Source organism: Musca domestica, unplaced genomic scaffold (assembly GCF_030504385.1).
Source record: "Musca domestica strain aabys unplaced genomic scaffold, Musca_domestica.polishedcontigs.V.1.1 34, whole genome shotgun sequence".
NCBI lineage: Eukaryota > Metazoa > Arthropoda > Insecta > Diptera > Muscidae > Musca > Musca domestica.
The window spans coordinates 6,055,626-6,069,552 of record NW_026712313.1 but is presented as its reverse complement, the minus strand read 5'-3'; the positions used below and the strand labels follow the sequence as shown (position 1 = coordinate 6,069,552).

The following is a 13,927-nucleotide window of genomic DNA, read 5'->3' as shown; positions in this document are numbered from 1 at the left end:
CAGAATTCTTTTTGGAGATGATCGCACAAAATTTTCGTGATTTTGCAGTTGCTATATAAGCCACAATTATGAACCATTCGACGCGGAAATTCGCATGGAGTTAGAGTTCGGGGCTCGACATAATCTAACCAATTTGGACGGTTAGTTTCTTATGAATTCGGAATAGTCTCTTTCCAGAAAAGGAACAAAATCTAAGAAAATCGCGTATAAATATGCCAATAAAAAATATTCACATTTGTTGTTAAATTGTTTTTATTTTTGTCATACTTTTTCAATTTGACTTACAAATTTGAATTGCACATTTTCTAAAGTTATTCTACACTCCCCAATACCGACCCTTCCGAAATTTTGCATGAGGGTAGGGTTAGGATCAATATTAAAGCCTTTTACGTGTGAAATTGTTTTGAATACCTGACAACACGACGTAGTGCGTAAATATTGGGCAAATGCCTCTGTTTTAAAAGCTAGGGTATCTTCAGGGCAGTGCTCTATGACAACCTTTCAAAAACGAAATCTCCTTTTTGGACATAACGGGGGGCTTCAAACATATTGTAATGTTGTAGGGTATCACATGGTCGGACCCGCACGATTATAGTCTTTTCTTACGTGTTCAAAATGTTTTATTGAGAGATTGGGCTTCTAGATCTGATATACAAATTTTGAAACTTTTTTTTTAAAAAAAGGACAATGGCCTATAGAGCACTTAAGCTCTATAGACTACAGACAACAGACTGCTGATCAAGTATATAACCGAGGAAAAACTCTTAGCACGGCTTATATTTTTATGTCAATTGTCGCCTCTTAAAAAAACCCCGAAATGCAATAAAAAGAAAACCTTCTCGGAAACCTCAGAAGTTAAACATAATCTTTGATATCCTTTAATGGCACAAAATGCGACGACAGATATTACATTACATTTTGCGCACCATTAAACATAACACATTGGACATTAACAGCCAAAGACGAGGACGATAATGACGACGATGGGACAACGTCTGGCCGGTGGACGTTCAGGAGGAGAAAACACAGAAATACATAAAAAAAATAAAACGATGACCATAAAGACAGGCATTCAAATACCAAGACACATGGAAGCTATAAAAATGGACCAGGGACAAGATCATGTGAACGAGGGTGTGAGTGTGTGTGTGTGTGTAAAGGACTTATGGGAATGACCATGAAAATTATAGTTATTAACAGTTTTCGACAAAAACACAAGAAATCCTCGAGATAAACAAGGCAACTGACAATTGAACAAAAGACAAAGACAAATAATGGAATGGAATATAGCAATTAAGAACATTTGTTGCTTCTCCTTTCGAAAGGATATCGAGGATGGTGGTCATATCCTTTTACCAAAGTAGTATAAAGACAAAAGCCATTGTTGGCACAATTTTTATTGTGTAAAAACAGCTGAGACAATGTTTGTCAGCAATACATTGACATTCACACACACACACATATATACATACATGTACACATATGCTCAAATTAAATAACCCATAAAAGATTGTTAACCATATGTAAATTTTATTGTAACGATTACAATTCTTTCATATTATTTTTATTTGTTATTGCCTCAAGGATCACTGTGTGTGTTAAAGGACGAGAAGTCCTTATTTGCTGCTTTGTGGACTCGAATAAAACCAAGTACCAACTTAAACATATACAAATACCCATTTTTAAATATTTTCCAACCAAAGTTTTGCCATGTTAAAAGTTTTTCGGTTCCCTCTTTGTTTTTTCGAGTTCACAATTCTTATCGCTTCTTTAGTCAGTCAAACAGTTAGTCAGCCAGCCAGCCAGTCAGTCATTGAGCTCAATTTCCCTGCTTTTCATGCTGGCAGCATGGCAAAATGTCTTATTCGTAGCCGCAGTCGTTTATAAGTTGTCCCATAAATGACATCAAAGCAACAAAGTCCTGGTGAGCCAGTGACACCACTTCAACAATTTAACTCTGTTGCAATTTGTCGAATAAACGGTCCGAATGATGAGGGCACTTTTAAGGAACTGTGGTAAAATTGAGAAAAGATTCATAAAGTGGAGAAGTCCAGAAAAGGACATAAAAGGACGATTATATATTTATTCACTGAAAAAGAGAACCTATTCATTCAACTGAGAGCTGAAATAGAGCCCTTCCAGAGCTAAGAGAGAGAGAGGAGTCAGCTCTCTAGCCGAGAAGTGTCCATAGGAGCTGATAAGGAAGTCTATTCCTTAAAAAGAGCCGAAAAGGAGTCCTTTCTTTAGGCAAGCCTAATTTGGGTCTTTTTTATAGGCGAGCTGAAAGGATAATCTTTTTCATAAGCGAGTTCAAATATAACATCATTTTATAGGTGAGCTGAAAATGGGTCCTTTTAATAAAGAAGCCGAAAGCCAGTATGTTTTTATAGATTAAAAGGAAGTCTATTTTATAGACGCGTAGAAAAAGAAGTCTTTTCTACACACAAGCTGCAAAGTGAATTCTTTACGAAGGCAAGGTAAAACGGGATTTTTTTCCATAGGCGATGTGAAAAGTAAGTCCTCTCCATAGACGAGCAGAAAAAGAAGCCAATAGCTGAAAAGGAAATCTGATCAGAAAAGACAGTCAGTCCCCATAGACATGCAATTGAGGGAGCGTTTTTTATAGGTGAACAGATGGGGAAGTCCTTTCCGAATGTGAGCTCGAGTGAGTCCTCTCCATAGGCGAGCTGTTAAGCGAGTCCTTATCATAGGCGAGCTGATGAGCGGCGAGTCCTTTTCATAGGCGATCTGAAAATGGAGTTCCTTTCATAGGCGATCTGATAAGAAAGTCCTTTCCGTAGGCGATCTTATGAGTAGCGAGTCCTTTCTATTGGCGAGCTGATAAGCAACGAGTCCTTTCCATAGGCGAACTGATGTGTGAGTCCTTATCATAGGCGTGCTGATGAGCAATTACTTATCACAGGCGTGTTGATGAGCGAATCCTTTTAATAGGCCTATTAATCGTGAACGAGTCCTTATCATAGGCAAGCTAATGAGCGAGTCCTTATCATCGGCGAGCAAATGAGCAAGCTTATGAGCGAGTCCTTATCACAGGCGAGCTGGTGAGTGAGAGAGAGTCGAGTTCTTGAGCGAGATCAGCGAGTCCTTACCATAGGCGAGCTGATGAGCGAATCATTTCTTCAGCTGAGCTAATGGGCGACTCCTTTCATAGGCGAGCTGATGAGTGAGAGAGAGAGCCGAGTTCATGAGCGAGTCCTTATCATAGGTTAACTGATAAGCGAGTCCTTATCATTGGCGAGCAAATGAGCAAGCTTATTAGCGAGTCCTTATCATAGGCAAGCTAATGAGCGAGTCCTTATCATAGGCGAGCTGATGAGCGAGTCCTTATCATTGGCGAGCAAATGAGCAAGCTTATGAGCGAGTCCTTATCATAGGCGAGCTGATGAGTGAGAGAGAGAGAGAGTCGAGTTCATGAGGGAGTCCTTATCATAGGCTAGCTGACAAGCGAGTCCTTACCATAGGTGAATTGATGATCGAGTCCTTATCATAGGCGAGCTGATGAGCGAGTCCTTAAAATAGACGAGCAGTTGAGAGAATCAAGTTCATGAGCCAGTCCTTACCATTGGCGAGCTGATAAGCAAATTCATACCATAGGCGAGCAGATGACACAGTTACGCCTTACCATAGGCGCGCTCATGAATAAGCCGTCTCTAAAGAGAGCTGATGATGGAGCCCTTTTCATAGGCGACCTTATGACAAATTTCATGAAGGGATGATAAAAGTCCAGAAAAATGACACCAATCAGACAGGCTGACAGGAAGCTAATAAGGGGTATATCATATAGACGACCCCAAAATTATGTCATTTTTATAGACGACCTAAAAAAGCACCAAAAGATCAATAAGCGTGGATTTTTAAGAATATATTGAGCGAACGAAGAAGGAAGCCCTTTTCATAGGTAATCTAAGTAGGAGCTCCTTTGCATATTCGATCTAACGGGAGTCTTCTGCACAGGTAATCTAAAAAGGAGCCATTGATGAGCTGAGGGCAGGGAGTCTATCTCTCTCCATAGACGTACTGCTGACAAAGAGTCTACCTCTCTCCATAGACGAGCTGCTGGCGGGAAGTCTATCTCTCTCCATAGACGAGCTGCTGGCGGGAAGTCTATCTCTCTCCATAGACGAGCTGCTGGCGGGAAGTCTATCTCTCTCCATAGACAAGCTGTAGGCAGGGAGTCTATCCCTCTCCATAGACGAGCTGTAGGCAGGGAGTCTATCCCTCTCCATAGACGAGCTGTAGGCAGGGAGTCTATCCCTCTCCATAGACGAGCTGTAGGCAGGGAGTCTATCCCTCTCCATAGACGAGCTGTAGGCAGGGAGTATATCCCTCTCCATAGACGAGCTGTAGGCAGGGAGTATATCCCTCTCCATAGACGAGCTGTAGGCAGGGAGTCTATCCCTCTCTGTAGGAAGGGAGTCTATCTCTCCCAATAGAAGTGCAGGCAGGGAGACTACATAACCGAGTTAAAAATTGCAAGTTGGATGTGGGTGTTTTAGAAAATTGCTCCCGTCTGAAATTATTTTAAACATTTTGCCCTTGTATTTATGGTCAAGAAATAGATAAATGTTTATTTTCACCCATTCCTTCCATTCATATTAATCCTTTCGTCCTTTTGCCATCTCCCTAAGGAGTCCTAACTAGCAAAACTTAATTTATCACTTCAAATTGGATTTAGTAATAACTAATTTGTCTCACTCAAATATGTAAAGAAAAATGTCTAACACCTTTTGTGTATTTAGTAAATTATCAACCACAAGTTAATTAAAGAAATCCCAAAAGTGGTGTCCCATTCCGAGTGCCACTGTGCCGGTGCTAATGGTAATGGCGATGGTGCTGTTGCTTTTGTTTTTCTTGCTGCTGCTTTGAAGCCAACTCAAAATTTCTTATTTACTTAAAATGCAACTATGTTTACATCTACTCGAAAAAGCCAGAAGTAGTAAATGATACAGACGGCTAAATACAGACACAGCTAATACAATGGGGTGGAACGAGAAGGGCTTTTTTTTGGCTCTTTAAAGAGTCTTTTTTCAAGCACCATCAGACCAATAAAGGACCAATAAACGTGGATTTTTTAAAGAATATTTTTTCAAGGGCCAATAAACGTGGATTTTTTAAAGAATATTTTTTTCAAGGACCAATAAACGTGGATTTTTTTAAAGAATATTTTTTTCAAGGGCCAATAAACGTGGATTTTTTAAAGAATATTTTTTTCAAGGGCCAATAAACGTGGATTTTTAACGAATATTTTTTCAAGGGCCAATAAACGTGGATTTTTTAAAGAATATTTTTCAAGGGCCAATAAACGTGGATTTTTTAAAGAATATTTTTTCAAGGGCCAATAAACGTGGATTTTTTTAAAGAATATTTTTTCAAGGGCCAATAAACGTGGATTTTTTAAAGAATATTTTTTCAAGGGCCAATAAACGTGGATTTTTTAAAGAATATTTTTTCAAGGGCCAATAAACGTGGATTTTTTAAAGAATATTTTTTCAAGGGCCAATAAACGTGGATTTTTTAAAGAATATTTTTTCAAGGGCCAATAAACGTGGATTTTTTAAAGAATATTTTTTCAAGGGCCAATAAACGTGGATTTTTTAAAGAATATTTTTTCAAGGGCCAATAAACGTGGATTTTTAAAGAATATTTTTTCAAGGGCCAATAAACGTGGATTTTTTAAAGAATATTTTTTCAAGGGCCAATAAACGTGGATTTTTTAAAGAATATTTTTTCAAGGGCCAATAAACGTGGATTTTTTAAGAAATTTTTTCAAGGGCCAATAAACGTGGATTTTTAAAGAATATTTTTTCAAGGGCCAATAAACGTGGATTTTTAAAGAATATTTTTTCAAGGGCCAATAAACGTGGATTTTTTAAAGAATATTTTTTCAAGGGCCAATAAACGTGGATTTTTTAAAAAATATTTTTTCAAGGGCCAATAAACGTGGATTTTTTTAAGAAAATTTTTTCAAGGGCCAATAAACGTGGATTTTTTAAAGAATATTTTTTCAAGGGCCAATAGACGTGGATTTTTTAAAGAATATTTTTTCAAGGACCATTAGACCAACGTGGATTTTTTAAAAAAAATATTTTTTCAAGGACCAATAAACGTGGAATTTTTAAAGAATATTTTTTCAAGTACCATTAGACTAACGTGGATTTTTTAAAAAAATATTTTTTCAAGGACCAATAACGTGGAATTTTTAAAGAATATTTTTTCAAGTACCATTAGACCAACGTGGATTTTTTAAAAAATATTTTTCAAGGACCATTAGACCGACGTGGATTTTTTAAAAAATATATTTTCAAGGACCATTAGACCAACGTGGATTTTTTAAAAAATATTTTTCAAGGACCATGAGACCAACATGGATTTTTTAAAAAAATATTTTTTCAAGGACCATTAGACCGACGTGGATTTTTTAAAAAATATATTTTCAAGGACCATTAGACCAACGTGGATTTTTTAAAAAATATTTTTCAAGGACCATGAGACCAACATGGATTTTTTAAAAAAATATTTTTTCAAGGACCAATAAACGTGGAATTTTTAAAGAATATTTTTTCAAGTACCATTAGACCAACGTGGATTTTTTAAAAAATATTTTTTCAAGGACCATTAGACCGACGTGGATTTTTTAAAAAATATTTTTTCAAGGACCATTAGACCAACGTGGATTTTTTAAAAAATATTTTTTCAAGGACCATTAGACCGACGTGGATTTTTTAAAAAATATTTTTTCAAGGACCATTAGACCAACGTGGATTTTTTAAAGAATATTTTTTCAAGGGCCAATAAACCTGGATTTTTTAAAGAATATGCTTTTAAGGGCCAATAAACCTGGATTTTTTAAAGAATATGTTTTTAAGGGCCAATAAATGTGGATTTTTTAAAGAATATTTTTTCAAGGATCTTTAGACCAATAAACGTGGATTTTTTAAGAATATTTTTTCTAGGACCTTCAAGGGCCAATAAACGTGGATTTTTTAAAGAATATTTTTTCAAGGGCCAATAAACGTGGATTTTTTAAAGAATATTTTTTCAAGGCCAATAAACGTGGATTTTTAAAGAATATTTTTTCAAGGGCCAATAAACGTGGATTTTTTAAAGAATATTTTTTCAAGGGCCAATAAACGTGGATTTTTTTAAGAAAATTTTTTCAAGGGCCAATAAACGTGGATTTTTTAAAGAATATTTTTTCAAGGGCCAATAAACGTGGATTTTTTAAAGAATATTTTTTCAAGGGCCAATAAACGTGGATTTTTTAAAGAATAGTTTTTCAAGGGCCAATAAACGTGGATTTTTTAAAGAATAGTTTTTCAAGGGCCAATAAACGTGGATTTTTTAAAAAATATTTTTTTAAGGACCAATAAACGTGGAATTTTTAAAAAATATTTTTTCAAGGACCAATAAACGTGGAATTTTTAAAGAATATTTTTTCAAGTACCATTAGACTAACGTGGATTTTTTAAAAAAATATTTTTTCAAGGACCAATAAACGTGGAATTTTTAAAGAATATTTTTTCAAGTACCATTAGACCAACGTGGATTTTTTAAAAATATTTTTTCAAGGACCATTAGACCGACGTGGATTTTTTAAAAAATATATTTTCAAGGACCATTAGACCAACGTGGATTTTTTAAAAAATATTTTTCAAGGACCATGAGACCAACATGGATTTTTTAAAAAAATATTTTTTCAAGGACCATTAGACCGACGTGGATTTTTTAAAAAATATATTTTCAAGGACCATTAGACCAACGTGGATTTTTTAAAAAATATTTTTCAAGGACCATGAGACCAACATGGATTTTTTAAAAAAATATTTTTTCAAGGACCAATAAACGTGGAATTTTTAAAGAATATTTTTTCAAGTACCATTAGACCAACGTGGATTTTTTAAAAAATATTTTTTCAAGGACCATTAGACCGACGTGGATTTTTTAAAAAATATTTTTTCAAGGACCATTAGACCAACGTGGATTTTTTAAAAAATATTTTTTCAAGGACCATTAGACCGACGTGGATTTTTTAAAAATATTTTTTCAAGGACCATTAGACCAACGTGGATTTTTTAAAGAATATTTTTTCAAGGGCCAATAAACCTGGATTTTTTAAAGAATATGCTTTTAAGGGCCAATAAACCTGGATTTTTTAAAGAATATGTTTTTAAGGGCCAATAAATGTGGATTTTTTTAAAGAATATTTTTTCAAGGATCTTTAGACCAATAAACGTGGATTTTTTTAAGAATATTTTTTCTAGGACCTTCAGACCAATAAACGTGGATTTTTTAAAGAATATTTTTTTCAACGATCGACAGTTCCATACCCACCCTATTATAAACCCCTTTTCCATTTTATATATTTTTTCTCATTCTTCATCTTGATAAAAACTTTGCTATAGCTTGTTGCAAAATCCCAGGGTTTTGTGTATGTGTCATAATCCTTGCAACTACTACCACTTCCTTTTTTTGTGTGCGGGGCCGACATGCACTCGTCTTCACAGGACTTGTTGTTCGTAATGAAACTAAAACGTATACTTAATATTTAGCCTCAAACTCCTTTTACTTGAAGTACACTCTCGTTGATGTTGACGACGACGATGATGATGAGGATGCTGCTTTCTGTTGCTGATGTTGACGCTGATGGCTGACTGCCACAACAGCTCGAGGAAGAAAAGTGTGTGTGGCGGCTGTGTCACTTATATTTGCCTGTTTATTTATGCGGTAAAATGGGTTTTTGTGGCTTTAAAGTCACTTCTTAAAGTCAGTTCGTTTTGTCAGTTATTTTGACTTTTACTGGTGTTGAGAGGGAAAAGATCGAGGAAAACCCTCAAATACATTGCCAGCTGGAGGGCAACAACGCCACAACAAAGTAATGATGTTGAGATACTGATGATTGGCCATGCACTATTTGTTTTGTGACACAGGGACAGAGAGCGATATACCAAACACTAAACTTTGACTAAAACTAAGAGGGACCCCTTTGTAGTTGTAGCTGTTCCATCTAATAACCAAGTTAAGAGATTGTAACTGCCAGTGACATTTTTAACTTTTGCCGTACTCTTAAGGATTTCCAGTCATTTTAACATTTTCCATTGGCACCGCGACGCATCATCAAGTCTTGAGTGTTGCCACAATCAACAGCAAAGGTACCGCTATTTACTTCATCATCCACATCGTCAGTGTCAACTATGGCATCGCCATCCTCAACCTCATCATCAGCATCTTCATCATCAAGGGATTATTTTCACTGCAACCCAACAGCAACAACAAACAACAACATTTGTTTGTGTCTCCATTAAGGATTCATTTAATTTCACTAAAAGTGTTGATAGTTCCACCCAGAAAGGATACCTTAAGTTACCCGGCATCGTCTTAAGTAAATTGCGCACAAGTTAGAAATTAACAAATGGTTGAAAGGCAAAAAAAAAAAAAAAACAAACAAAATTCGTTGTTAGTTAAATACTGGCAGGATACTTGAATAGGGAAATACTATTTTGTTTTATCTTTTAATTTGCCAAAGAGGCAGCTACTAATTGAGGGTGGTGGTTGCTTGCGGTTGCAAGTTGAGTGACATTTCGAATGGTTTTGGAAATTTATATTTATTTAACCTAATTTCCAACTGCTAAATAATTAACACATTTTTTAAAGTGAAAATAAATCTGAAAATACCAAGCATAGTTATATAAGACCTTCCAATGGATTTTTAACTTTTTTCACTCAGCGCCATAGGAAAATCTTTATTGGTGGTCACCTTGATTATACCCTCAGCCATATGGATAGAAAGGGTATATATTATTTGTTAGGGCCAAAAAGTGCCTCATCGGAATAACGGTTTTATACCCTAGGTCTCTTTGGGCCAAATTCGTTTCAGGGCATATGGAATCGATCTAGCGATGTTCGTCCGTCCGTCTGTATGTCTGGCTGGTGTGCACGATAACTGTCGAAGGGAGTATCCGATTAAGTCTAAACTTGGTACATCGTCATATTATCATCAAATTTAGATCGAGTTCGGAGATGGACAATATCGGTCCACTCCTTCCGGAACCTCCCCCACATACGTTTCCGACTGTCTTCAAATTACACAGATCACAATATTTGTTTTTAACCCAAGTTCTGGTGTGAAGATGGTATATATCGGTCCACTCTTTTTGGTGCCTCCAATTCTCAATACCCATGAAGCTCAGACAACGCGAAATTAACATCGAATTCCATTCAGACTTGGCACATCTCAATATTTTTATCAGCACAAGATATGTTATAAAGATGGTGGAGATGGGATTTTTGAATAACTAAAATGATTATAAAATCCGAAATAAGTTCTGGTTCCCCTCATATTTCACGCATCACATTATTTCTACAAACACAGAATCTGCTATGATATCGATGTACTCCTTCTGGTACCTCCCCCACAAAGCATCAAAATGTTGAATATCCATGAAACTTAGTACATCTCAATATTTCCATCAACATAAGATTCTTTATCAAGATGGTAGAGATAGGAACATAAGGGTTCAAATAAATAAGCCCACAAACAAATCCTCACACTTTTTTGCCCAAAAACAGTTTCTAACAAATAAAATGTTAATTTGTTAATTCTTGAAAATATATACTAAAAACTCTTAGTCCTTGAAACAATATTCTTCAAAAATCAAAGATTATTTGTCTACCAAGCCTTCATAAAATATTCTAAAATAATCAGTTTATTGTTCTGTGGGTCTTTGCGAAAATATTCTTTTAAAATTCACGTTTAATGCTCTAGTATCTTGAAATAAAATTAAAAAAAAAACACGTTTATGGCTCTGCTAGACCTAAAATAAATCCACAGGGTTGGAATCCTCAATGTTGGTCTTTAAAAAGGTTCCCTTAAATTTATTCTCCAATGTTCATTTTCATATATTCAAATATTGAAAAAAAAACACATCGGTGTTTGAAAAAAAAAAAAAATTTAAAAAATCTGCAATTATTAGACATTGAAAAAATGTTTAAAAACAAACCCACGATTATCGGCTTTTGAAAAAAAAATATTTTTTTTAAAACCTCAATTATTGTGTCTTGAAAAAAAATATTTACTTTAAATTCACAATTATTGTGTCTTGAAAAAAAAAAAAATATTTTTTTAAATCCACAATTATTGTGTCTTGAAAAAAAATATATATTTTTTAAATCCATAATTATTGTGTCTTGAAAAAAAATATTTTTTTTAAATCCACAATTATTGTGTCTTGAAAAAAATATATATTTTTTAAATCCACAATTATTGTGTCTTGAAAAAATATATATTATTTAAATCCACAATTATTGTCTCTTGAAAAAATATTCTTTAAAAAATCCACGTTTGATTAGTCCTTGAAAAAATATTCTTTAAAAAATCCACGGTTGATTAGTCCTTGAAAAAATATTCTTTAAAAAATCCACGTTTGATTAGTCCTTGAAAAAATATTCTCTAAAAAAATTCACGTTTGATTAGTTCTTGAAAAAATATTCTTTAAAAAAATCCACGTTTGATTGGTCCTTGAAAAAATATTCTTTAAAAAATCCACGTTTGATTGGTCCTTGAAAAAATATTCTTTAAAAAATCCACGTTTGATTGGTCCTTGAAAAAATATTCTTTAAAAAATCCACGTTTATTGGTCCTTGAAAAAAATATTCTTTAAAAAATCCACGTTTATTGGTCCTTGAAAAAATATTGTTTAAAAAAATGCACGTTTATTGGTCCTTGAAAAATATTCTTTAAAAAATGCACGTTTATTGGTCCTTGAAAAAATATTCTTTAAAAAATCCACGTTTATTGGTCCTTGAAAAATATTCTTTAAAAAATCCACGTTTATTGGTCCTTAAAAAAATACTTTTAAAAAATCCACGTTTATTGGTCCTTAAAAAAATATTTTTTAAAAAAAATCCACGTTTATGGATCCTTGAAAAAAAATATTTTTTAAAAAAATCGACGTTTATGGTTTCTTGAAAAAAGATATTTTTTAAAAAATTCACATTTATTGGTCATTGAAAAAATATTCTTTAAAAAATCCACGTTTATTGGTCATTGAAAAAATATTTTTAAAAAAATCCACGTTTATTGGTCCTTGAAAAAAATATTTTTTTAAAAAATCCACGTTTATTGGTCCTTGAAAAAAATATTATTTAAAAAATCCACGTTTATTGGTCTTTGAAAAAATATTTTTTTTAAAAAATCCACGTTTATTGGTCCTTGAAAAAAATATTTTTTTAAAAAATCCACGTTTATTGGTCCTTGAAAAAAATATTCTTTAAAAAATCCACGTTTATTGGTCCTTGAAAAAAATATTCCTTAAAAAATCGACGTTTATTGGTCCTTGAAAAAATATTCTTTAAAAATCGACGTTTATTGGTCCTTGAAAAAATATTCTTTAAAAATCCACGTTTATTGGTCCTTGAAAAAAATATTCTTTAAAAAATCCACGTTTATTGGTCCTTGAAAAAAATATTCTTTAAAAAATCCACGTTTATTGGTCCTTGAAAAAAATATTCTTTAAAAAATCCACGTTTATTGGTCCCTGAAAAAAATATTCATTAAAAAATCCACGTTTATTGGTCCTTGAAAAATATTCTTTAAAAAATCCACGTTTATTGGTCTAATGATTCGTGAAAAAAACTAAGTTTTTTTTTGCTTTGGTTATCCTTGTAAAAAAATAATTAAAAAATTCCAAAATTTAAAAAAAAAAAATAAATCTTGTTCATTCCATACATTTCATAAAGTGCTAGGGATTCACATTTGTTCAACCGAAACAATTTGGTATGGATGTTGTGTATACATTAAAGTTAATAACCAAAAAGTGATATCTGAATTTGACATTTAAAAAAGACAGAATATTAAAAAAGTTCATTTAATATCACCTGAAGCATTAACTTATGGACGAATATTATTTACCTCACACACACAGACAGACAGACACTCACACTCATACATACACAGCTGGCATAAAACACGCGCAACCCATTAAAATATATTTTTAATTTTTTTTTCGGTGACATGATAAATGTGTAAGGCTCAACCCCTTTCCCTTAGGCTTACAAACAAATGGGATTTCAAAATGGGTTGAGAAGTTGCAATGGTAAACACCTGAATATGTGTGCGCTGCGGAAAGGAGTGGTGGGAGTTGGGTGTGATTACATGTCATTGCGTTTGTGGGACAGGGAATTTAAGGAGAGCTTTTAAGTTCCATGTGTGTAAGTTTCGAATATTTTTTAAAACTGTTTAAATTTTTAGGGAATTTTATAAATAACTTTTAACAGGATTACCGGAATCTGGCACATTTTAAATCCCATGACAATACACTAACCCACTTACATACTCCCGAGAACAATTGCAAAAAAGTCCTTACAGAATATTGAAAAAATTTAAAATTAATTTCCGAAAAAAGGAGGAATAAATAAAATAATACGTGTCACTTTCAATTCACCTTCTTAATTTTTCATTACAAAAAAAAAAAACCAAATGGGAATTTGACACAATCGATATTCAAATATCTTCAAATTGGAGTGTGAGAAAAATAAAAAAAAACAAACATAAAATCTGCCTACCTTGTAAATCTGAAGCCATTCAATGCCAAAACCATAACATCGATTGTAACACCGAAGGACACCATTATCGCTGATGACAACACGCCAACACGACAAAAAAAGTGGCTTTGACAGGAACAACAGCGGCAACATATTAAGATACCTATAAAGATAATAAAAAAAAACGAAAACGCAATCAACGAATGACTAAATGAAGGGAAAACGAAACAGAAATAAAAAAAGTAAATAACATTAAATCTAATGTACCAAGTGTCACAATGTCGATATACTCTGTCTGTTCTGCCCTGCCTGTCTGTCCGCCTGTCGCTCGATACGATTTCGAGTTGATTTTCGTACAAATATGAGT

The 13,927-nt window shown here is 33.6% G+C and overlaps 1 protein-coding gene across 1 annotated transcript in view; it reads right to left on the bottom strand.

The window, feature by feature from the left end:
* LOC131800418 (lipase 1-like) overlaps positions 1-13,719 on the bottom strand; it is a 96,200-nt gene extending 82,481 nt beyond the window's left edge. The window contains exon 1 of the mRNA XM_059125598.1: positions 13,582-13,719. Coding sequence (XP_058981581.1) covers positions 13,582-13,713 — 132 coding nt within the window. The 5' untranslated portion in view covers positions 13,714-13,719. The remainder of the gene's footprint in view (positions 1-13,581) is intronic.
* Positions 13,720-13,927: the final 208 nt, after the last annotated feature.